General features: G+C 32.1%; 2 protein-coding genes across 4 annotated transcripts; both read left to right on the top strand.

The window, feature by feature from the left end:
- Positions 1-7,391: 7,391 nt before the first annotated feature.
- Positions 7,392-12,618, top strand: LOC126661731 (YTH domain-containing protein ECT3). The gene is made up of 10 exons (XM_050355595.2): positions 7,392-7,522; positions 7,934-7,983; positions 8,424-8,467; positions 8,795-8,969; positions 9,665-9,705; positions 9,835-10,179; positions 10,617-11,129; positions 11,256-11,468; positions 11,970-12,140; positions 12,335-12,618. The coding sequence occupies exons 2-10, from the start codon at positions 7,956-7,958 to the stop codon at positions 12,518-12,520; spliced, it is 1,716 nt and encodes a 571-aa protein (XP_050211552.1). The 5' UTR covers positions 7,392-7,522; positions 7,934-7,955; the 3' UTR covers positions 12,521-12,618.
- A 2,301-nt stretch (positions 12,619-14,919) lies between these two features.
- LOC126661732 (uncharacterized) lies at positions 14,920-17,195 on the top strand. Of its 3 annotated transcripts, none has more exons than XM_050355598.2 (3): positions 14,920-15,143; positions 15,397-15,674; positions 16,943-17,195. In XM_050355598.2, exons 2-3 carry the CDS (start codon positions 15,495-15,497, stop codon positions 17,114-17,116), a joined length of 354 nt encoding a protein of 117 aa, XP_050211555.1. In that variant the 5' UTR covers positions 14,920-15,143; positions 15,397-15,494; the 3' UTR covers positions 17,117-17,195. The 3 variants fall into 3 exon arrangements, with proteins under 3 accessions (XP_050211555.1, XP_050211554.1, XP_050211553.1); XM_050355597.2 differs by having other exon boundaries at positions 15,376-15,674; XM_050355596.2 differs by having other exon boundaries at positions 14,921-15,143; positions 15,404-15,674.
- The last annotated feature ends 9,358 nt before the right edge of the window (positions 17,196-26,553 follow it).

Below are 26,553 nucleotides of genomic sequence, written 5' to 3'. Positions count from 1 at the left end.
ACCTTTGATTTCTGTTCCCTCATGCCATGATTAGGGTTTATGACTATTCGAAGACAACATTATATCCTATGTATATGTGTCCCATAAAAGAGTGACCCCAACAGATGTATAAGCATCATTAGAAGCACCAATCTTTAATTTTTCTTTTAATTTATCAGCATCTTTTTTCATGAGGATCGAGTAAATAAAAAAGAGTAATATATTAACTTGAAATGGAAATGTATATATAACAAATTGTAGTCGAAGCAAATGAGGGTATATGAGGAGCATTTATCCCATGCAAAAATTGTGCCACGTTATTTTTACAACAAGCCAATGAGCATTTGCGATAGAAAATTTTTAATTATTACTTTTTTTTATCATTAAATATTTGCATATAACTAGCGCCTCATTGGTTTGTTACACGAATAACGTGGCGCAACCATTACATCCTATAATTATAGGAGTTTGAACTTGAACTTCTATAACCTCTTAAGATTATTTCAGATTAATGTTGAGAAAAGAGTTGCTTCTGTCAGTAGTGAAACCAAAAAAATAATTTAAGGGGGTGAGAATTTATTTGGCCAAATTTTTGAGTAAATAAAAAAATAAATTCAACTTTTGTACCGAATTTTTTTTATAAATTTTTTAACCCTTTAAATCATTTAAAAAATATACCAATTACATCAATAAGTTTTACAATTTATTTACATAATTTGTAAATTCAATTACATAAAACACAAAAACAATTAGTTATACTAAATTTGAAGTATCAAAGAATAAAGAATATTCATGAATCATAAAGAAAACTACTAATTGATATAAAAAATGTTCATGATAAATAGTGTAAATATGAAATTTTATAATAAAAATAAAAAATATGTAAAGTAAAAATATTTATTTAATAGAAGCAAATTGTAAGAATATAATTCATAATTTATCTTTAAAATATATTAATTCAAGAAATAAAGGACTTTAAAAGATAATATTATATTCAAGTAGTGTTTTAGTATTATGAACTTTAACATTTCTTCATTAATATTTTAAATTACTATAATATAAAGTTAATCCCAAACAAAAAGGAAATTAAAATTAAAATTTCAAAGTGTTAAAGTTTGGGTTGAATTCTCAGACAGCCCAGAAATAATAATAGAAAATGAAAAGTGGTCTCCAAACCTTACCCTATAATAATGAAAATCCAAATACATAAAATGTGGCTCAAATATTTTACAAAGGAATGGACCAAAACATGAACCCTTAAGTGGCAATATATGCCCATAAATTTATAAACAATGGTCAATTAACATATAAATTAGCTTTGTACGTAAATCAGTACATAAATTTGATGATTATAGATAATTTGTCCTGTTTTGATAATGTCACGATCCGATTTCCGTCTAGAAACTCGTGCCGAGACCGGCGCTAGGAAATGGGAATGGTTGTTCCGAAACCCGTAGCAAACCTAGGAAAAACAGTAAAAACTTTTCACGTTTTGAAAACATAAAAGGTCTCAATCTCTTTTCTCCAGTATTTGAAAACCTTCAAATAAACGTGTAATCAAAACCATGCAATTGCATTTCTGTACTCAGGGTAATACGTGTACACTGCACACATCTTGACACAACCCTGTCCGAAAACAATGCCAGCGGTGCAAACCAGTAATCTTATTAGATAACCGGTTTAAGCATGCCAAATAATTAATCACAAAACTTTTATCAAAACCAGGTTTCATATAAACAACTGGCAAAAGCCCTTTTTGTATGAAACATGCTTTTGTCCCAAAATGATACTGACAGTAGTTCCGTATCAGAGTTTAAGCATTTACAATTGAACTACTGTTCGGAGCTAGAACTACTCTGCAGCTCTAGAGTGACCTTTATTTAGTTACAACTTCCAGAGAAAGAATTGAAAGTCTTGTCACGTCAAAATATCATTTACCTGTGAAAAGGGAAATCAACGGGGGTCAAATATGAGTGAATTCACATAGTTACTCAAGCATATTAATAAAAGCAGAAATCGCATGTAAACGCACTTTGTGCAACCAAATAACCGATCCAAATGAAACCCTAAGAGAAATCCCATTTGGTTAACTGTGATTAATGTCACAGTTCGTGCTCTCTTATTATTTAACACAGGATGAAATGTGAACTCATGTTATCACAATCATCTTATCTCTGTGTAAGGTTTGCTGGGCCGTAAATTGAATTACTGGCTCCCCAGGATAACCTGTTAGGTTCAGGCCGCTTTGCAAGCATCTGGCCAAAGAACCCAACTAGTATGCAATGCAATGTTTTATTAATACCGGTGATCACACAGTTCTATTGTTGCCCAATAGATAGCACGTTTCAGTGGATCTATTTATTGGTTTCAATTCGACTCTATGCAATGCAATTTCAAACACATTTTTAGTTATAAATGTTTTGACATCAATATTCAAAAGTAAATATGCGAACTCACAAAACCGTTATCCACAAAACAGTTCTCGGTCACCCTCTACTCTCCTGGTCCGGTAGCTTGCTTGCTCGTCGGATCTAGTTAGAAAATAATTGTTAAACACAATTGAAACAAGAATTCTAACTCTAAAGAGGAGACTCTCTATTGACATTACTAAACATATAACATATCTATTCTATACTCATTCTTGATCTCAACTCATAGTCCTCTAACTATTAATCACTTTGATTAATAGAGGACCTAATTAAAACATCTTTATGTTTTAATTAATCGAACTCCCTTAATTATCCAAGTTCTTTTAATCCGTTGAACGTCCATGTTTAAGGTTTAAAGTCCATTTAAATCATCCATAGTTCGACGATTACTTGCGTCGAAAGTTAGGGCAAAAATCCCCAAAACACTCCCCCCTTCGAGCCATGACAGCACGACCGTGCAACCCTGTGCACAGTCGTGCTGCCTGGTACACGTTCGTGCACCTTGGGTGCACGTTCGTGCACCCAGGCTAGTGCACGATTGTGTACTTGGTACACGTTCGTGCACCATGGCTGGTGCACGTTCGTGCACCATGGCTGGTGCACAGCCCCGGGAAACTCGATTTTCCGGACTTTCCGACGTGCTAAAACACCACTTTTCGATCCTAAACACATATACAAACACCAATCTATCCATTTCCGCTATCGGAACGTAAAATCATTACGTATACGTTCGATTCGATACGGTAACTGTTATATATTCGAATATAATCCATTTTCTATATATCCAAATTCAAAATAACGGTTATAACTTTGATTATTAATGGATTACCGAAGAAATTTGAGTTAGAAACGAGAAATTGGATCGAAACCGTCGAACCTACCGTCGCCGTCGCAATCGCCGAAGCTCTGAAGCTAATAACCTAAGTTTTAGGTTTCTGTTGCAATGAATTCTTTTGAATTCAAATAGATATATATAGTTTGGCAAAATGTCAAACTAGTCCCTAGGTATTCACGCGTTACTTTAACCCAAATTTTTAAATATTCGTCCGTAACTAAAACGGACAACGAACTCCAAATTTTATGAAATTTTAACCACAAATTCCATAATTCGTAATTAGAATAAAAACGTAATTTTTATTCTCACGGGACTTATATTTTATCTTTAATAAATCATTAAAGATTTATTAGGGCTAAATTAGACCCACTTAATAAAATTTCTATCTCCAAATTCTATAAAATTTTAGGGGTAACTTTCTAAAAATATTTTGTGAATATTGACTCCAAAAATATTCACACGGGACTTATAAATTATCTTATTTTAATTTATAAGCAATTCTTAATTCCCGTTAGTTAAAATATAAATATCCAAATTTTATATTTTAACTTCTATAACTATTTTATATTTCCGGAGATACTATAAATTAAATTTATCCTTAAATTTAATTTACGTTCTCCCGGTCCTATAAATTATTCCTTACGTGGAATAATTTAATCCTTTAATTTTACGGGGTATTACAGATAATTTACCCCCTTAATTTATAAGTTAATTATCTCTTAAATTGGTAATTTGTCCCCTTGACTTGTAAATTAATTTGTCAAAATGGGCTAATTGTCCATAATCACCAAGTTTGTGTACTGATTTGACAACAAAATTAATTTATATGTTAAAAGGATAAATTACCATTTAAGTCAAAACTTGGTCATATAACAAGAGAAAATTAATTATAAAAAAAAGAGGAAATTACGCTCTGTATTTTTATTTTTATTTTGAATTTTTGTAAAAATACGCTCTAATTTTTTGTTGTTATAAATATTTTTTTATGCAAAAATACACCATCTACCATTAATTTACCAATAATATACCAAAAAAAGCGTATCTTTACAAATTTTTATCTGAAATATGTATTTTTATAAAAATCCTACTAAGAACCGATGCAGCTAATTTTTTAAACAAAATCGAAGAAATAGTTTGGTTTGATTTTTATTTGTACTTGGGTCAATTTAATTTTCATGTAACTAATGTTGGATAAAGGTCTTTATCCATAATGCTTAGTTTTTTTTTACAACATAAGGCCACTAATATATTTATCTAAGTGTTGCAAGGCACATATTCTAAAAGTTCATGATTGTTCTATTTTGAAATACGGGCAAAATAAATGGAGGGTATGTTGAGAATAACTTGGCCAATTCCAACTCAGCAGACAAAATCAGAGTGAGTGTATCCCGTACCATAAAAAGCAGACTGTCAATGTACTATGTGTCAGGTTCTGTCACTAGCAAACAGAATATGCTTAATCTGTCTTGCCAGCTCAGCGTTTGATAGGCTCCTCCATTTATCCTATTGTACACCTTACATTGAGGATAAGAATAGAAGGCAATTGAAGAATGACTCAGTCCTAATTTCCAAAAGATTTTTAGGATCTATAAACACCTCTTTTTCAACTATTTGTAAGAGTGTGGAACATGAAGTGAGAGAATCAATCAACCATTAACTTTATGCTTCATACTTGATCATCAATCTCAAAAGAATTAAGATTAGTTTTGAGTGAGAGAAACTTGCCATCAAAATCTGTAAACAACCTGTGAGTTATAAATTATCAAAAAAAAATTGGGAATTATAAATTACCTTTTGGGTGGAATTAGGTTTATATTCTCAAAGAGAAATAATTTGCTGAAGCTAACAAAATTAGCTTATAAGTTACATACTATTTTTGGGGTAGAATTAGATTTATATTCTTAATATTTTTTCTCTAACCCATAATAGAGATGGATGAGTGGAATACTTAAGGATGGAGTTCTTTAAGGAGTGCATGTAGGCAGGATTGTCAAACCACTATATAATATTGTGTGCCTTTATATACTTTATTTAGCTTTTGATTAATTAGTTTTAAAAAGGCATTTTTCAAACTCGTGTGCTTTCAAACCAATAAACTTGAATACTTGTAAAACAGTTTTTAAATTGATCTTACATAGCTGATAAATCTATTTGTATTTATCCAGCTTGTCAAGAATCTATCTTATGAGCTTGAGCTAATTAAATAGTTTATAGTATTTTTGAGAGAAAAGTTTTTAACTCTCAGCCCTCCCCTTTTGAGCTATTGCTAGACCCAACACCAAACCTAATTGAAAACGAAGTTATATTATGCATAAAATTTGTTACTTATATCACTATATTTTAAAACAGTCAGTATGGAAAATTTTCACCTTAGGAAGTCTAAAAACCAAGGTTGCAACCTCATGCAAAAAACAACTTTAGAAAAATTGAGTTTCTTCCACGCCCTAAGACAAAGAGGTTGTGCGCATTTTCACTCAATCAATGACAATTCAATCCCAGTTTTTATATTATCTTGTATATGTCAGTCACCGACTGAATCGAACCATATTTTTTTTATTTTTAGTTTGGATTTTTAAGTCTACAAAACCATTGGATTTTAAATTTTATGGTCGGATCGATAACTAAAACAACCGATGTACACCGCTAATGATGAGATTAATTGTAATTAAGATATTGAGCAACTATTATAGTGCTTATTGTCATTGGAGGGAGGGGCAACCACCTATCATCGATCCCTCTGGTTCCCTCCCTCATGGACGTGGTGGTCAAAAGGACACTAGTGGCGTTGCCAAGCCATGGTACAACTTGTGCTCCTGTGCATAGTTGTTATTCTCATTGGCCACTTTTCAGTTTTTTTTTTATAGGATTAATTCCTTAAAAAACCTCCAACTTGTATTTTTTTTTTCGTTTATACCCTGACCTTGTAAAAACACTATTTGTACTCAATTTTGAGTTTTTATGTATCATCTCTACCCAAAAATATTAAATTATACTCTTTTCATTTGAAAAAGAATTTAAAACAATCCTTCATTTTTAACTTATATACTAATTATATATTAATGTTATTAATAGTACAAAAATACCATCTTCTTCAAAAAATTAAAAATAATAATAATTTTTTTTAATTTTTTTCAAAAATATTTCCGATTTTTTTAAATTTTTTTATTTTCTTTTTAAAATATTTCCGACAAAAAAATTAAAAATAATAATAATTTTTTTTAATTTTTTTATTTTATAAAATTAAAAAAATGAATTAATTATTTGGATGTATTTGATTTTTTTTAAGTTTAAGGATTTATTTGTAATTTTTAAAATAGAAAAAGTATGTTTTAAACTCTTTTCCAAATAAAAATAGTACAATTTAATGCTTTTGGGTAGAGATGAAACATAAAAACCCAAAATTGGGTACAAATGGTGTTTTTACAAGGTCATGGTATAAACGAAAAAAAATACAAGGTGAGTTTTTTTACGGAATTAAGCCTTTTTTTATATAAATACTCATTCTATATGGCAAATAAAATTGTTGTGCATGAGATGTGAGACATCACGATTTTTCATATCCATTTTACTTTTAGAATTAAACAAATAAACTCTTATTATTTTAAAATCGTACGAATAAATTTTTTTAACTTATTTTAAAAAGTTACCTTCTCAAAATTTTCGGTAAATATTTTAAATATTAAAATTATTTCTAAATTATTTCTATATAATTATGAGAGACATGTCAATTATTAACAAGTGTTTCCAATGATATTTGACGAAAGGGGTTATTTGTTCTATTTGAAAATAAAAAAGGTTTAATTGTCCAAAAAATTTAAAAAACTACTCTATATTTTTATAAAAACCACGAGGATTTTTTTATATTTTTTTTACCTTTTTTAACGGAAATTACTATTCAAGTACCTAAAAAACAAATATTATTCTTTATCATTTGATCTAAAGGTCAATAAATTAGCCATGACCTAGAAATTCCCAAAAAATAATATATGCACCTCCTAGTCCTAACAAAGGCAAGAAAAATTCACCCAATATAAAACAAACACCACCCCTTTTAAAATCCAACGCTCAAAATTCCTCCATTCAAAATCATCAACTAATCCCAACCCTCCAAATCCTCCAATCAAATTAACCTACAAACCCCTTCCTCTTCCTTTTCCTCACACTCTCTTCTACATCTCACTCCCTTTACCTACCACTGTTCTCCCAAAAAAAAACCCGGTTTCCCCGGTCCATCAAATCGGATCCCTCGGTTCCGGGTCGCCCCATTCTTCTCCTCTAGGTCTGTTGTTTCCCTTTTAATTTACGCGTATTCATAAAAAAAATTCCGATTTTTGCTCAAAAATATCTCAATTTCGTAAATCTCCTCGATATTTATGGCGTATAAATTTTGTTTAATTTCTTTAAATTTTTTTATTATTTGAAAAGACAAAGGAATCACTATCAAAAAAAGGATATAAAAAACCAGAATCTTTTTTTTTTGCCAATTTGGAATCAGAATTTTTGTGTATTTATTATTAGTCTATCCCGCGTCTTTTTTTGATAAATTATTAAGTAATTTGATTATTTAAATATTTGTTTGTTGAGAATTTTAATATTCAAAGGAGACATTCTTAAGGCTTAAGTTTTTGATTTGGATTAGAATATATTATTACTATATATTAAGAAACAAGATTGGGTTTCTGTGTTATAGGGTTTGATTAATTGTATCAGCAATGGCGACTCGAACCGAACTTGATAAAGGTATTGCCTTTTTGGTTTGATTTGCTTTTCGAATTTAATTTCAGAGTTGGGTTGTTCTTGTTCTGATGCTTTTTAGGGAATGGGGTAATTTTTTTGTTGAAGAGGGGTTTTTAAAGGGTTTAATTGAATGATAAAGGGAATAACTTTGTATAATAAAACGGTCTTTTGTTTTAGTGATTATTCACTTATTTGTTGTTATATTATAGTTTTTTTTTCATGTTAGTTGCTCTCTTATATTGTGTTTTGGCTGAATCAAATAGTTTGGCTTTCGTGGTAACGAGATAAATTTCAGTTCTTGCAAGTTTTTACATGATTTGAATTAAGAGTTTGTTAAGAGCATTGGCATGGTTGTGATGTAGCTTTATGTGAATTATGTTTGATCATCTTGAGAATATTGACTCTGTCCGGACTTAAATGAAGTAGCTGATTTTTTTTTTCAGGATTGAAGTCGGACAATGTCAGTCAATTGGCCGGACATGATGCGGTATGCCATACTTTACTAGATTGAGCTTTTAAGCTTGGTTGCGTTTGTTCATTAGTATCTTTATATTGCTAGAGTATTCATTTTGCGGGTTCGTAAGGGACCTTGAAAGCATAAAATTAACCTTTAAATTTTTTTTAAAAAATTGTTCTTTTTTAACATAATATTCAGCGCCGAAGTTGAGCAAAGATTATCTGGATCACCTTTTTGTTGTTGGCACATGATGGATAGGATGGTTAAGGCTATGATAGATTATCGTAATGCTTGGGCTACATACTTGATTGCTCTTTTGTCTTCTTATTAGTTTCCCTGGAATACTTTTGTTTTCAGGCTTCTGGAAAAGATGGAATAACTGCATCCATTCCCTATCCAGGAGATGTGAAATCTAATAATAAAGGTGAAGGAGATGGTATTTTGAGCATGAAAGGAGAGGCACTTAAAGAGTCAGTAGAAAAGCACGGAGTTTACAATCCGCCTGCTAGTAGTTACAATTATTATTATCCAGGTGAGATATTGAGACAGTTAACTGCTTATTGATATATGACCTTTAGGAGTTGAGGCTCATACAGTTCAGTTCCCATTTATGGATATATCTATTTGTACACAAACCCTGAACTGGGGTGAAGGAAGGAAAATGATCATTATAGTTGGCCCCAACTAGTTTAGAACTAGTACACAAACGATAGGTATATTACCCAGTGTGGTATCTTAGGGTAAGACAACATCTGAAATCTCTAATTTCTTGTGATAAAAAACTGAATTCATGATTGCTATATGGTCAGATAGGGCTTCTGTGCTGATGTGCAGTTATTGGACAGAATAATAGCGTGCCTTTATAATTTTAAAAGGCTTCATTCTCAAATTTGAAACATGATTACGTGTATAAAGGGGGAATTTATAGCTCCAGCCATGAATGAAATGACTGAGATTCTAAAGATAACCTGAAACCTCTATACTTTATGTGAGGCGTATTCATGAAGATGCATTGTGTGAAATAATATTGCACTCCATGAACTATTTTTTCTGTAGTATGGTTTTCAACACTAAATTTATGCTGATTCATGAAGATGCATTGTGTGAAATAATATTGCACTCCATGAACTCTTTTCTGTAGTCTGGTTTTCAACTCTAAATTTATGTTGAAGGTTACATATGTATATGGTTATTTGTTTTTTAAAAAGTGCAAACTCTTTTTTGCAGGACATGATCATGGTTATTTTCAGGCAGATGGCTCTCCTATGGTATGCTCTTCCAACATTAACTTAAAGATTTGCTTGCATAATTTGACAAATTTTACATTATTCAATGTCTTTTGATGTGTAAGTAGTCATACATATTTTGTTGATGACTTGTAATTTTTTTTATTCTAGGGAATGCAATCAGACAATGGATCTATAGTCTATTATTTACCGGGCTATAATCCTTATGCATCCGGGACAGTTGTTGGGGCTGATGGACAAATTGTTAGTCAACAGCCATATTATCCGCCCTCTGGATATGCTCATCATCCTGTTTCCTATGGATCAGAAGCTGTGCCTTATTATTCATGGGATTCAACATACGGAGGTGATGTTTCAAATGGAAACGCCGGGTCTCTAAATGGAAATTATGGTTCTGTTAAGTCGTATGGTTCGAACACTACAAAATCTAATGGCAATTTTGCTGGAAAATCTTCTAAGTCAACATTTACACGACCAGTTAGACCTTTAAACAAGGTAGGCACGTTTATAGCAAATTTACCTATATGTTTTCAGCTTACTCCTAAAAATAATATCACTCACTTCAAGTCATTTGCTGCACATTTTGTTTATTTATACAAATTACTGAGAAGTGATGATAAATTGTCAGTTTGCATTTATTTATTGTTTTCTATCATATTATATGTGACCGAACTGGATAAGCTATAGAGCAAGTTTCTATCAAACATTTACTTTAGGTTTCATTGCAATGCTTCCCCTTGCTCTCTTTTTTTCTCTGTCTGAAGAGCTAGTTTTGTGTAAACATCAATCTGCCACGATGTTCTCTGACAACTATCAATTTTTTTGGTTTTTAAGTTGAGCAATTTCTCTATGTTTAGCTGCACCTATTCCATAAAGAATAGGTATGTTCCTTCTGGATTATATTCTGATGCAATGTTTTAATTTTTTTTCAGGTGTCTCCATCGGGTTCTGATTTCTCTACTAGCCTCTTCAATGGATACCATTCGGTAGGGAATTATTCTTCGTTTTCTGCTCATAAACAAGGTCCATTCTCTCAGAATGGTGCTGCGAACTACAGACAAAATGGAAGGCTATGGAATGGAAATGATAGAAGTAAATCAAGAGACAATTTCTATAAAACCAGTGATTTTGAAACGTCGACTGAATTAACTTGTGGTCCTAGGGCCTCTAACAAGATTGATTCTTTGGATTCCTCTGTCAAGGAAGATTTGGGAATCACAGTATGTAGAGATCAATATAACCAGCCAGATTTTGAAACCGAGTATACAAATGCCAAGTTTTATATCATCAAATCATACAACGAAGATGACATTCATAAGAGCATTAAATATAATGTATGGGCTAGCACTCCAAATGGAAATAAAAAGTTAAATGCAGCATTTCGTGAAGCAGAACAGCAGTCTAGTCAATCTGGCACAAACTGTCCAATTTTTCTTTTTTTCTCGGTTAGTTAAACATGCTCTTTTACTTGTACTCTAGATGCCTTGAGTATGTTTCTCAATTTACAAATTCTAGTCATGTATATGAAGTTTTAATATTCCTCCTGGTGCTTTTCTCGATCATTACTTCAGGTTAATGCAAGTGGACAGTTTGTTGGGATAGCTGAAATGCTTGGGCAGGTAGATTTTGATAAGGACATGGACTTTTGGCAGCTTGACAAGTGGAACGGTTTCTTCCCAGTGAAGTGGCATGTCGTAAAGGACATTCCTAACAATCAGCTACGACATATCATTCTTGAAAATAATGAATGCAAGCCTGTAACTTTTAGCAGGGACACTCAAGAGGTATATCCTGGCCTTTCAACGACGTTTACCTTAATAGTATTTTTAATTTTTCAATCCTGAAAATCTGGCCTTTGAAAAGCTTACATTTCTTTTATCTTGGTGTATTATGAAACCGCATATAGATGGAACGAGATAATGTTTGTTGCATATAATGAAATTCTTTCTTGGTAGTGTGCTTTACGATGTATTTTGGCTGCTTTTGACAAAGCTGGTTTCATTAGTGAAAAGTGAGAGCAGCTGAGTCTTAAATATACGATCCAATGCCCACCCCACACGAGAGCTCATGTGGCTTAGCTTTTAATTGATAGTTGTTTATTTCAATGAAAAAAACTTATTTTTATTGTGCAACTGCATCTATATGTGGAAATCTGTCCTCAGCTGAGTGTGTGCATATATCTATCTTTTTGGTTTTTTATTTGGTGGCACAAAGGAAATGCCTTCCAACGTCCGTTAGTTTTTTTCATGGTAGATTTGAAAATATTTTGCTATAATAATATGCAGATTGGACTCAAGCAAGGTTTGGAAATGTTGAAAATTTTCAAGAAGTACTCAGCAAAAGCGTCATTGTTAGATGACTTTGATTTCTATGAAAATCGGGAGAAGTCTCTTGTTAAAAAGGGCGATAAACCTGCATCTCTACGAACGGAACTACGCAAAATGGGTGAACTTCCGGTAAGATGGGTCTTCTTTTTTACTTCTGTTAGTTTACTAGCTTTTTGAGATTGCTAAGACGCAATCTTAGATTGCATTACCTCATTTAACTTTGTTTTCTCGATTTCCTGTTCACATTATTCGAGTTCGTTGACAATACTTGACGGAAAATGATTGAATGTTTAGGTAGTAAATTTTCTATTTTCTTTGTGCAGAAACATGAAAAAGCAGGCGAAAGGAAACCGGAAGATGAAGTGTGGACCAAGAAAGCTACTGCTGATCCTTCATCTCTTGTCAATCTAACAAAAAATCTCTCACTCAATGGCTACAGTCCTAAGACTAATTCTATTAAGAAGCCAATCGAAAATTCAATTCCAGCTCCAGCTGTTGCTGCACCGTAGGCCATTTTATAGCTTTTTCCTTTTGTTTGCCTCTTTCCATTGTTAGATTTTCATAGAGGTTTTCCTCTTATTTATCTCATCTTTTATGTTTTATTTTATCCTTTTGTTTTTTCTTTTCCATTTTGTTGAAAAGGTCATTAGATTAGGGAGTTATTATAATATTTGCAATGGTTCTTATAGGTTAACTCGAGTTGGGTGGTGTTTTTTTTCAGCTTCAAATTATGTGTTAAATTATAGACTGAATCACTTAAAAATACTTCATTTTTCAATTTTTTTTGTTTACGGCTATATCTTTTAAGATTTTCAATTTTAATAAATTTTTCAATTTTCACTTTTTAACTGTAGTCATTTGACAAAATTACAGTGGAAAATAGTTCATATATGTTACTTATATTATTTTAGTAATAAAATTTTAAAAATGAAATAACATAAAAGATATATTTACATTTTTTTCTGCTCCAATTTAAACAAATGGTTATAATTGAAAGTAAAAAATAAAAAATAGATTAAAATTGAAGGTTTTGAAAGATATGCTATAAATAAAAAATTTGAAAAAATGGAAATTTTAAGTGATTAAGCTAAATTATAATAATGCTCTACCGAGGAAAAAAAAAAGCCTAAGAAGACATCTAATATATATAGGGGTATAAATGAACCGATCCGAATTTTAAAGTGTTCATGTCTGTATCATTTAGTGAACATGTTGGGTTCATATTCATTCGAGCTTTTAAATGGGATATTCATGTTCGTTTCATGTTCATTCGAGTTTTTAAATGGAGTATCCATGTTCGTTTCATTTAGATTTTATGGTGTTCATGTTCGTTTCGTATTCAACTCGTGTTCGTTCGTTTAACCACCGATTTTGATTGTCGGTTTAATCCGGTTGTTCCGGTTCGACTCGGTCTAATTAAAAATCCGAATTTAACAGTTTTAGACCGAACTAATGCTGGTTTCCGGTTTAATCAGTTCAACTGGCTGGTCAGGTTCAATTTTAAACAGCGATACGAATACCCTTTTTTTATTAATAATAAATTATTAAGTTAAGTGATAAAAAATTATATGAATGTAATAAATTAAAAGCTTAATGATCAAAAAACTATCCTCCTTTTTAAGCCCATTTTCAATTTAACTTCGACATTGTAAAATTGCCAATTTTGTCCATATTCACATCTTTAGATTTCAATTGCATCCTTAATTATTAAATTGATTTTTATCCATCGAAAATTTAAATTATTTTTTCATATTTTAACATATATTTTAAATAGACTTTGAAGTTATAATTTGATAAAAAATTTCTTTTCTATAAATTTAAAATAATTTTCATTTGATATTTATCTAAATATTATAATATTAGAAAAAAAATTCTACCGCCATACTCATTCGACCTAGCCACCTTTTTCAATTAAATTAGAAAATTGAAGATAAATTTAAATGAGTGAAGGTTCAAAAATTCCCCTGAATTTGACACGAAAGATCAAATACGCCCAACCTCGCAAAAGTGGACCAAATCACCCCACAACTATGCAAAAACGTATCAAATAGTCTCACCTTAGAGAGTGAACGCACTCTCCAGTTTTAGATGACTTTAAGTGGTTTTAGATGGTTAAAAGCTTAAAATAGTCTCTAGTATTTATTTCATTCACAAAATTGACATTTGATATATTTTTATAACCACTATATTTTAATACTTTAAAAATTAAATTAACTTAAAAATAAAAACCGAAGGATCTTTTTCTGCTTTTTTAAATTCACAAAATTACGTTCTTCTCCAACAGGCCGCTACTCGCCTGTCTCCCGCCGCCGCCACTACTCCGCCGGCCACCTCGGCAGACCCATCTGGGCCTGCCGTGGAAGAGAACGGCAGACCCAGATGGGTCTACGTGGGGGGATGGATGAGACCCACTGGGTCTGGGTCCGGGTCCGGCGGTGGTGGGTAGGCGGAGTTTTCGGGCGGCGGTGGTTGGGTCGGCGGTGGTGGGGTAGCCGTCAAGTTATTGTAAAAGAAAAAGATGGATTATGATTAATTAATTAGGGTTAGTTGTTAATTAGAAAAATTTAATTAATTATGAAAGTAATTAAATTTAATTAGGAAAAAATATAGAAAAAGCCTTCAATTTGTGTTAATTAGATTTTAAATTAAAAAGGATTTATTAGTGTTTTAATTAAGACTAATTAGATTTAATTAAGTGTTAAATTTTAAAATTAGGCTATTCCACTCTCTTTTTTTGGTCAAAAGGGTGAAACCGATGTGGTTTTGCTTAGTTATGGGGCACTTTGATCCGGTATTGCGAGGTTGGACTTATTTGATACTTCGTGGTAAGTACAGGGGGTAAATTGATCCTTTACTCAAATTTAAATAAAAGAATTTTAGACTCTGATATTGAATTTTGTCGATAAATAAAAAAAAAACTAAATAAAATGTAGAAGAATTGCCTTCTTGTTCGTTCAAATACACAGCACAGCCTTCTTTCCAAAAAATAAATAAATAGAGCACAGCCAGGGCTAAATTCCTGAACAAAAAGCTGCTGTTGCTCCAACTTCACCGTGCCTCCGGCGGTACACCTTCGATTTTCCGGCGGCAGTAGCTCAAGTAAGACGGATCAGTGATTCACTGAGACAAGAGGTATGAGCATTTCTGGATTAATTTGGAAACTAAAATTTATGAATAATTTTTTTAATTTTTTGTAAGTTGGAAGAATTGATGATGAAATTGATAATAAAACTTAATTTTGTATGTCTCAGTTTGTAAACTAGGTTTAGTTATTTGATGATGATGGAATTTGATAGCTAATTAACAACACTCTGCTGCGCATTTTGTTAAGCTTGAAGTTCATTACTAATAAATGGTTTGTTAGGTTTGATTGTGTTTGGTTGAGGTGGCAGTCAATTATTGGAGAATTGGGCATAAGCTTTGGTTTTGGGGGAAAAAGAAGAGAATTTGAACTGATAATCAATCGAATTGTAGTTCGAATTGATGTCGCTTCGGATAAAAGCAGTCGTAGATAAGTTCGTGGAAGAGCTAAAAGAAGCGTTAGATGCGGACATTCAAGACCGGCTGATGAAGGAGAGAGAGATGCAGAGTTTTATTGAGGAGCGTGAACGCGAAGTCGCTGAGCGTGAAGCTGCTTGGAAGGCTGAGCTCTCTCGTCGCGAGGTATACTCTTCATTACCGCTATCACTTTTTCATTCATATGCTTTTCCGAGAGAGAGAATTTTCTAGCCTCTGCAAAATGCTATGCATTTGAGGATTGGATTATAGGAGATCCTATGGAGTATTATTAAGCTAAAATACCACAGAAGACACCATTATTTCTTAGGAAAGACTGATACTAAAACATACAAAACGACTGGAAAGTGGAAACTGCGGTTCCGTCTTCCTTTTCAGTAAGTTATGTCTCTATAATTGTGGTACATACACTATAAATTATTGCGGTGCTCATACTAGCATCTGCTACTTCAGTATATAAAGCATTTACACTTTGCAAGCATTCGTAAGTCGTAATTGTAGGTGCAAGTAGTTTACTCTTAAGAAGACAACTTGTTCTCTTATATATGTTCTTTTTTTTAGAAATTCTGGCAGATTAACACGAAATGATTGATACAGTTACTTGATATATATGGTCTTGTGGGCTTATTACTTTGTTTGCATTTAAGATTCGAAGTTTTTCTCTACTTCCTTTCTTCATCATGTTACTCGATTCTTTTGTATTGTGAAAGGTCTTATGGTACTTTCCTTGGCTTTTTGCTTAAACTGATACTTATAGTCAACTCTTGTTTTTCTAGAAAATGTCTAGTCTCAATCTCTTATAGTAGTAATATTTTCGAGCTGTTGAAGAATTTCCGAATCTTAATTTATTATAAAAAGCTTCCTTTTAGTTAGTTTATTTGGTATTAATGTCATTGATACTCTAATTCAGTAAGTATGGTTATTAGGACAAATTTTATATTGATGTTGCTTCAAACTCATGTTTTAAATACAAGGGAAAGCTTTTTAACTTGTTTTTTTAATTGAAATAGCTTCAACACTGTGTAGCATCTCCAGCTGTTATATTTTTCATGATGCATGCTGCCTGCTGATTTTGTTTTTGCTGCAGTAATGGACGTGTCACATCAAGTCATTTGAAAGTAGACTCATGATTTCTTATTTGACAATATCTTAGAGAAAGAATACTTTTGTTTTTATGAACTGAGAAAGAATATTGATTCTTCTCATGTATTCGTTCTCTGATTGACTCAGAAAAGAAAACTGCATAATCTGAAATTATGAATATATTTGTTGGTTCCACAATTAATGAGTATGGCTCGCAGTGTGCTTCTTCTCGTGTGATGTTGCTCCTTATAGTGGCTTGTCTGTAAGGAAAACGCTCAATTAGCTTCATTTGTCCTAGTTTATTTATTCTCTCTTTTTCCTCTTTCTTTCAGGCAGAGATTGCTCGTCAGGAAGCACGGTTGAAGATGGAAAAAGAAAATCTTGAGAAAGAGAAAAGTGTTCTAATGGGAACTGCATCAAATCAGGATAATCAAGACGGAGCTCTCGAAATCACTGTAAGTGGTGAAAAGTATCGATGCCTCAGGTTTGCCAAGGCAAAGAAATAAACTCATACTTTATTTCCATAGTTTAATTGCAATGTAATCTGACTATTCAAGCTTTTATATAAACTTTCAATTGAATGAATAGGAATTGCAAAGGCATTATGAACTTTAGCGCTCATATAAATTGCTGCAATTGAACAACTTATTGCTTCCTGCAATTTGGGTTACAATTGCATGCGAAAACACAAGAGAAAGTAGAACGAAGCTTGATTTCCCAGTAGCCAAGTGAACGAAGCTTGATTTCCTGAATTAGAATCGCTTGAATTGAACATTAAACAAAATTTTTCGAGAACATAATTTTTCGAGAAGGGACTACAGTTAAATCATATATCTAAGTAGGCAGTAAGGCTGTCACAGGATCACGGACAGAATTGGCATCCTTATTACGCTTCAATTAAGAGATTCAAGGTCCCTGCTGTTAGTTCGGCAATGGCTGCTGTTGTTGTGGCGGTTGCTGTTGATACAAGGCTCTTGGCTTTCCAATCTCTCTCAAAAACTTCATGCTTCACCGAAAGCATCCAAAAAGAAAAGCAGTTGTTTGTATTAATTTCCAAAAACAATCATATTCAGAAATTTCTTTAGGTAGACTCAGTCCACCACGTCATCCGTGGACGTCATCCGTGGACTAAGCCAATCATATTATAACACCTCATTAAAATGAGGGTATTTTTGTAATTTTGTTTGTTATTTGCATACACTTTTGAATAATGATATTACAAAAATACCCTCATTCTAATGAAATGTTATGATATGATTGGCTTAGTTCACAGATGACGTGGTAGACTCAGTCTACATAAGAATTTCTCATCTTGTATTCAATAATGTACAAAACATTTTTAATATATTAAATCTCTTCAAATTTTATAATTTCTTTTTATATAATTAGGGGATGGGGAGCTGTCACGACCCATTTTCATGAATCGCGACCGGCGCTAGGGTATGGGTAATGTAGTACCGAAACCCGTAGCTAGCCTATCATTTAACACATAAACACATAAACCTGCAGAAAACCAATGCTCGGGGGCAACTGAGACTTCAGCCTAAATCTAGCAGATATAATATTTAACAGATAATATAACATGCTTATCCAATTCTGAGTCTAAAAATAAGCATAACATAAATAATCCGAAATAACTACATAACATGCCAGAGCAATATAACTAGTCAGACCAATCCGACAAACAACTGTAATAATAATAAAGACGTCTAGTCAACTACTGCGGTCTAAGAATAAAATAGTTTGACAGTTTATCAAAATAAATGGAACCTCCGAGGAAAAGTAAATGCGGAGATCACCAGACTCTCTCAGATCATAACCCTGGGAAAAATTAGGAAAACAACGGGGTCAGATATACTGAGATGAGTTCATACCACTATTTACATTTATTAAGTGGAAAACCTTTAAAACATTTAAAACATTTAATAACGATATTATAGATAATAGTTGGAACCCTAATCCACAATTCTAAATAATAATCATAATCCAATAGGTCTGGTCCCGAGAGCTGAGCTACACCGAGTTACTCTACCTGGTCCCGAGAGCTATATATGCTCACACCGAGTTACCACATTTCCATATATACCTTACCCAGATCAATACCGGTGCGCACGCAGTCCTAATGATGCCCATTAGGTAGCATGTTCCAACTAAGAGCCATAATATAAAAACAGTTCGAAATATACGTACAGTATATATATTTAATATTAAAATAACAATTTACTTAATAAAGCGGTAAATAGTAAATATAAACTCACTGCTTGCTAATCCACGTGAAATACCGGCAAGCAACTAACTCTGGTTCGCCTCTGAAGAACGAACAGTAGACGAGTCTAGACAAATAAAATAATTATTAAAATCAGACCCTAACTCTAAATAGTACTAGACACCACATAGAACTAGCACGAATAACACGTCGGAATAAACAATCCAAAGCACACACAAATAATACCCATTAGGTAAATAAAGCCCAATTTAAATAAGTCTATTGAGTTCTCGCTTAAAATTCAATTTATAAATATTATTTAATAACTTTAAATAATAAATAATTTTCCAAATAGTGGGTTAGCCGAGTTACCAATAACTACCAAGCTAACCTCACTGGTCGGGTGACCCAAGTCTAACCCGACTCAAAACAATTATCAAATATAAACCCAAGTTTATATTTATAAAATAAATTAGCAAAATAATAATCCATTTTAAAAGCGGAACTCAATAACTTCAATTCTAAGTAACCCAAGTTACAAATCAAAAACTTAATCATTTTAAGTTAATAAAAGTTTAGGGACTAAATTGTACTTTTGCCAATTAGGGACTAAATTGTACTTTAGTCAATTTGATATCCGAAATCAAATTAATTACTTTTATTTACAATTAATACAAAATACAAAGTTATAAATCAAAAATCCACTTAATTAAGTTATAGAAATAAGTTCAGGGGCTAAATTGTAATTTAGCCAATTTATACCAAATCGAAATTCAAAGTTAAATAAAATTACCCGAGTAATTATATCAACTTAAATTTATAAACAACTTTCGTTTTAAATATTTAATTTGAAAATCAAAATAAAATCCAAGTTATTAGGTAAAGTTAAACTTAAAGGATTGATTTTATTTAAGCAAAATAACTTGGTGGCTAAAGTGGCTATTTAGCCATCATCTTCCTTGTTTAATCAAACAGCAGCCCGCCTAAGCCATTGAAGGCTTCCTCATGCTACTGTGATTTACGTCCAAAATCGAAACCAATCTCACAACTCTTTAACGACTTTAAAAATCATCAAACTAATCATAATCACAACCCACACAACAATCATCTAGTTATTAATCAATCTCATAGAAATCAAAATTAAGAAGAACAGTAACTAATGAACCATTCGGCAATTTCAAAACGGAATCAAGAACGTCAAGCAACGATGGATCCCAAAATCATTCAAATCTTACACAACAACAACCCAAGAGATTTATAATCATAAACAAGGTAAAATCATAACCAAGAAAAAGAAACAAAGGATCGGCAGTAACCAATCTTAGCAAGAACAGGTTATATAAACGTTCAAAGCGGTTAACCGTACGGCGATTAAAACGAGCTTAAATTACGTACCGTTCAACGAAAACGAGATAGGGAATCGTAGGGAATTGAGTCTAGAACGTCTGAGATCAAACGGTTCTGATTTTCATCAACAAGCGAGGGAGAACAATAAGAATTACAGAATATCGTTCATAACCGAAAACTGAAAACTTGAAGAATAAGGAAGCTTACCGGAACAGCAACTTCGGATGACGATATCAGCTTCGTCTCTCAGCGAAAGAATAAAAGGAAAACGGCTAGGGTTTGTTTGCAGCGTGATCTAGGTTTTTCGTGAAGAAATCGAGTTTAAATAGCGAAAGGAACTAGGTCGAAAACGGGTTGGAAGTGGGCTGGGCGAAGGGGTCCAAAAGAACAAGCTGTTCTCGAACGGGAATGGCCCTTTTTGGCCTGATCCCGTTCGAGAAAGGGCCTGGTCTCGAACGAGACCAGGCCTGTTAATGGATTCTCGTTCGAGAATCCTTGGATTCTCGAACGAGAACCAAAATTAAATTCTCAGGTCTCGATTGAGACCTGAGTTAACCAGAAGTGGTTCAACCACTACGGTTGAACCACAAACCAAGAAGAAATCTATTTTTTTTTTAAAATCGAACCAAAACAAATCGAACCAAAACGAATCGAACCACGAAAATCAAAAAGGCCCGGAAAAATACCGAAAAACCCTCTGAAAATTTTTAAAAAAATACGGGATATTACAGGAGCGCTTGTGGGAGGAATCGATCCCATGACCTATCAGATTTCTGTCCAGCGCTTGTACCGTTTGAGCTATAACTCATTGGTTCAAATTTTATAATTATAATATTTTAAATTCGATTGTTTGAAATTTAAATTAGTAAAAAATGTTCAACTTTTAATTAATCAAAACTTTTTCAAAGTAAATTTTATATCATAGTTTATACAAATAAATAATTTAAAAGAACTCTCAAAATTATATAACCTATATTAAATTGGCATAATTACTTAAAAACCACTCACCTTGAACTTTTTTTTCGTTTATACCCTGACCTAGGAAAAAATTCATTTATACCCTGACGTATACATTTACGTTTCACCTCTACCCCGAGGCACTAAATTAACCTCTTTTCATTAAGAAAAAAATTTAAAATAGTTCTTCATTTTTAACCTAAGCTAATTAGAGTTTAATTAAAAATAAATTTTTCTTTAAATGAAAGACTATTTTAAGCTTTTTTTTTAAATAAAAAGAGGTTAATTTAGTGACTTGGGGTAGAGGTGAAACATAAACACATACGTCAGGGTATAAATGAACTTTTTCCTAGGTCAGGGTATAAACGAAAAAAATGTTCAAGGTGGGTGGTTTTTAAGTAATTAAGCCTATTAAATTCTTTATATTTTATAACCATAATTTTGTGTGTTTTTTTTTTGACAATCGAATAATCTTTCATTAATAATAAAGAGCAGTTACAAGTGTAAGTTTTCAGAAAAGGTATAACCGTTTCTAATGACCTGACATGGAACAAGATATAAACCTTGATTCGCAGATCGCCTTACAAAACAAAATCAAAATTACATAACCGCTCTAACATAATAAGATCCAATTCTTTTCTGTCTAACAGAAGACTCACAAACTCTTCATAAAAAACAACAAATCTTTCATATAGAAAGATCAGCAAAACTTTCAAAAAAGAAAGACAATCGCTGTAAAATAGTTATAAAAAAAAACTAATATAACCTATAACGATTTCATCTTCAATCTTGAAAGGACTTGATCCATATCTGATTTTTTATTTGTATATCTATTGAAATTGATGCGCCTCGTCGATAGATTTACCAACCAAAATGAACAAGATGAAAAGGAGTCGGTCATTTATTTTATTCTAAAGCAATAAAAAAGAAATGGCTACCGCCAACGGCAAAAATAAACCATTGATGGCAGCCGAAGTGAAAAACAAAGAAGAAACCTTTGACGGCTAGGGTTTTCTATTTGAGAAAGAGGGATAATTTTGTGTGTTTGACATAGATAAATTACGTCAAGTAAAGAAATTTTAAGTGGTTTGGGATATTTGTACATGTGGTTAGAATATAAAATAACACTTGGCTACATTGTGTTTATAGCTCTTTTGGAGCTCACTATAATATAAGTATAGATATAAATATAGATCTTTCACAATAATACTTGGCTACATTGTGTTAATTCTTTTGTTAATTGAACTCTTCAATTTTTAATTAATTAAATTTTTTTAAAAATATATTTTTATGTTATAATATTTAAAAATAAATAATTTAACAAAACACTTCATAGTTTACAATCTATATTAAACTCTTTAAATTTTGCGTGTTTGTTTAAAAGAGATTAATTACATTAAATAAATAAAAATTCAAGTGGATTTGAAATATTTGTACTGGTGGTTGTAATATATAAGGACATTGGGTAACATTATGTTGAAAGTTCTTTTCAAATTCAGGATTATAATATAAATTTATAATTTATATAATATAAATTTATAATTTATATAATATAAATTTATAATTTATATAATATGATAGGTATAGATTTTAAAATTTTGAAGATTAATAAATTTGAAAAGTTTTTCTTAAAATGTTTATAAATTATGTAATGTGGAGAAATTTGTCGTATATTTTTATGATTAATGAATTAAAGAGTTTTTATTAATACACCATAATTAATACCTTTCATCTCCAGTTTAGTCTTCATTGCGAGTGACGCGGTGAAGCACACACTTAAAATTTTAGCGACTAGGACATTATTGTTAATTAAAACTTGAGACAACACTACTAATCACAAGAATTAGCACGAAAATTAGGAGTCTCCACCTGGCGGATCGAGATATCTTTTCTAAATTCGGGTATTAACAAGATTTTATCATGGAACTCTAGCAAACGCACCAACCGGACATTCAAATTCCTTAATTTGTGTATAAATTTTGGTATTTTACTACTGTCCTAATCTACTAGATTAATCCAGTTAATTGTTTGTGATTTAAAAGTAGCGAATCATGTTATACATACAATTGTAAAGCAGTACAATTCCCCTAATTATACATTTAGGCATATGCCTATGATTAATTTTACAAGTGTTAATATCATTTTGTTAATTTAAATCTAAGTACGTGTATGTGAGAATTGATTTTACATTTTATCATCTTAAATGACAATCACGCGTCGATTTTTTTATATATCACGGTTACATACTTGCACTTTACAAAAATAATAATAATAAAGAAAAAAAATTAAATACAATGCAAGAAAAATAATAATGAATATTGTCGATAACTCCCGAAACGAGTTCATGCAGAGGAAATCAGACTAATAGGAGGCGAAAACAAGGACATGATTGAGGAAAGACTGCCTGCCATCGTCGACGGCTTAATTAGTGGAGTTGCTGTCGTCTACGGCAGGGACAACAGTGTTGTTGTCAACCCTAATGATGATGCTGTTAACGGTTACAGTTCCGATGTATGCTACCTGTCATCTGATGACGGCTGAAACGTGGTGACAGTAGTTCAAAACTTCTAAAAATACGAAAAACACTAAAACACATAAGAAAAACGTAAATCCAAGTTAGTATATGTCCGGTAATTAATTCTCTTTCCGTCCCATTTTAAAAGTTTCATTTGCCATTTTGAAATGTCCCATTTCAAAGTCCTATTTCTATTCTTAGAATATTTTTGCCTTTAACTTCTCTTTTTACCCTTCTTTTAGTCATTTAAAGAAAGTTTGTGGAAAATTTTACTATTATTAATAGATGTAAAACATGTAAAAACATAAAAGGACAAAGATAATAAATGTTATCTTAATTTTTATGTAGAAGTAAATGAGACTTTTAAAATGGGATGGAGGGAGTAGAAGATTATAAAAAGGTTGAAAACTACATCATTTACATGTGTTTTAAGTCAATTTTTAACTGTCATGAGAATATAGAGTGAAGAACAATAGTAAAAAAAAATTAAAACAATTAAAAAATAACAAAAGAAAAAGTTTTAAAGAATGGTTTTTAGACGTTGTTGCCCTCAAATTTTCAATGATTGTTTTTTTATAAATAATATGTATATTAAACACCGCAAAAGCGGCTAAAATGCTTCAACCCAAGCTATCGCATAAAAAGTAGCTCACAAAAAAGCATACTAAAGGCTTATGCTAGGGGAGAAGAAAACAAAGTCACATGCCAGAAAAAAGAATATAATATGGATTTCTATGGAAATCTATGTCTGAATACGAGAAATTCCTTTTACAAAGTTTGAAAAGAAAAACCGCCCTTGTATAGCAATTAAATATCACTTCCTCCTTGACTGAACTTCCACCTTGAAAATTCTTTCGTTTCTACACTTCTATATTTCGCAAACGATAAGATAACCAAGAATTTTCCAAAACTTCCAGTAACGACTTAAAGGAATCAAACTTCCAGTAATTCTTTCGTTTCTACACTTCTATAATTCGCAAGAGATGCGCTTGTGTTTCTAACTCATTGCAAAGAGAACACAAAAAATTTTCCGTTCGTGTGATAGAAAGTCTCACCAAAAAATCAAGAGTAGGCGCCCTTTAATGAAGAGTAATCCACAAAAAGAACTTCACTCGAGGTGGAACCTTTGAATTCCAAATTTGCATAAAAGGAGAATCGATCCATGAAGACATAAGAAGCGTTACCTACTCACCTTCTGGATCTCGATAGGCAGACTGACTAACATTAGCAAACTGCATGTCATTCACTTCAGATCTTACCTGATGAAGAGCTTGAGGTAGAGGTCCATGACCAGACTGAGCAAAAGCTGCCAATTCACTTTGCCGAGGGCCATTTACAGCAGCTGAACTACTGATTTTACTTCAAAAAAAACGGCAAAATGAAGATGGAGAATACAAACCAGCAGCTGCCTTCCACGCTATCACGTCTTTTTGGTTCAAATTCTGTCTAATGTGATGGAAAATCCTTCAGCAACAATTCATTGCCACATAATCTTCGCCTCCACCTCAAACTCCCAAGCCAAACATCCGCAATGGTTGCTCTTTTTTTTATTAGAAAGATTATAGAGACGGGGAACAAAAGAGATGTTGGACCATTGCCAATCCAATTGTCATGCCAAAGTGAAATCGAATCACCCTCGCCCACTTTGAATTTTATCTTTACAATGAAAACACTCCACCCTTCTATATCTTTATAACAAATATTCTGAATGCCTATCCAAATAAAAAATATTTTCTTCACATCACTCAAAATCATAAAGGAACAACATCAACATGTGACAACATTAAACTAAAAAGAGTCAACATTATTAATCCTTAATTTTCAAATTCATTTGAATAAAAAACTCTGATTTTTAACATGTATATTCAAGATATCCAAACCGCCTTTCTCGAAATCTTGACATATAACCTTCCAGGCAACCTTATTGGCACTAATTGTTTCTTGTTAGATTGAGCGAAACCCTTTATTTGCTGCTTTAATAAAAATAACTCAATAATTAGTAAAAATATAAAAATCAAAGAATATTTCGTGATGCTTCAAAAAAATCTAAAATTGACTCACAAATATTTTAAAGTTTGCAAACAAGTCCATGAATTACGATTTGACTCCGATTATAAAAATTATACTTAGGTATATAAAATTATAATTTGACTCCTAATTTTTTTAAAAAGATGAAAATCATCTTGTAAAATTATAAACTGATTATACTTTGTAAACGTTAAATTAAGTTCAAATTGAATTATAATTAGGCAAAACCTATCCTAATGTTCATGTACTTTCTATTTGTCACGACCCAATCTCAGGGTCGAGACCGGCGCTAGGGAATGGGAGTGGTTGCTCCGAAACCCGTAGCAAGCCTAAAAACGTAAAATAATTTTTCGCAAATATAAATGTCATGCATGACGTAAATAAACACGTGTCATGCAGAAACACACATGCCAGGCACACATACCCTCTGGCAATCACAATATAAATAACGCAGCAGGCGTAAAGCGTTTAAAACTTTAAAACGTTAAAGTTATATTTACAGAAAACTATATATTACAAGCTGACTGACAAAATACTTATCTACTGCAGCTCTAAGAGTAAAGTACTGTTTCTTTACATACTCAAAAATACAGACTTCTGGGAGTAGGATAGAAGTCCGTTGCTTCAAAGCGTCTTTATCCTGAAAGGAAATCTGTGAGGGGTCAGTATATTGGGATATACTGAGTGAGTTCATACATTTACTAATAAGTATTCAAATAAAACATAGAATCGTAATCAATTATATGCAGCCAAGTACAGGATCCGATTGAAACCTTAATCCTCAAACATACTAATAATCAATCTATCAACCCAATCATAATTATCAATTGCGAGTCCAACTCGCTGGTGGCCCAGCCACTAGATACGGGGACTTCCAGGCTACACCGTAG

Source organism: Mercurialis annua, linkage group LG8 (genome assembly GCF_937616625.2).
Source record: "Mercurialis annua linkage group LG8, ddMerAnnu1.2, whole genome shotgun sequence".
In the NCBI taxonomy this organism is placed as follows: Eukaryota; Viridiplantae; Streptophyta; class Magnoliopsida; order Malpighiales; family Euphorbiaceae; genus Mercurialis; species Mercurialis annua.
This window is presented reverse-complemented; position numbering and strand designations above follow the sequence as displayed.

What these genes read in the sequence shown, in the direction of transcription:
- LOC126661732 (XM_050355598.2), top strand. Translation starts at nt 15,495, where the DNA reads ATGTCGCTTCGGATAAAAGCAGTCGTAGATAAGTTCGTGGAAGAGCTA. An exon ending in CTGAGCTCTCTCGTCGCGAG is followed by an intron (nt 15,675 to 16,942) that starts GTATACTCTTCA and finishes TCTTTCTTTCAG; the next exon opens with GCAGAGATTGCTCGTCAGGA.
- LOC126661731 (XM_050355595.2), top strand. Translation starts at nt 7,956, where the DNA reads ATGGCGACTCGAACCGAACTTGATAAAG. An exon ending in CAATTTTTCTTTTTTTCTCG is followed by an intron (nt 11,130 to 11,255) that starts GTTAGTTAAACA and finishes TCATTACTTCAG; the next exon opens with GTTAATGCAAGTGGACAGTT. An exon ending in TTAGCAGGGACACTCAAGAG is followed by an intron (nt 11,469 to 11,969) that starts GTATATCCTGGC and finishes AATAATATGCAG; the next exon opens with ATTGGACTCAAGCAAGGTTT.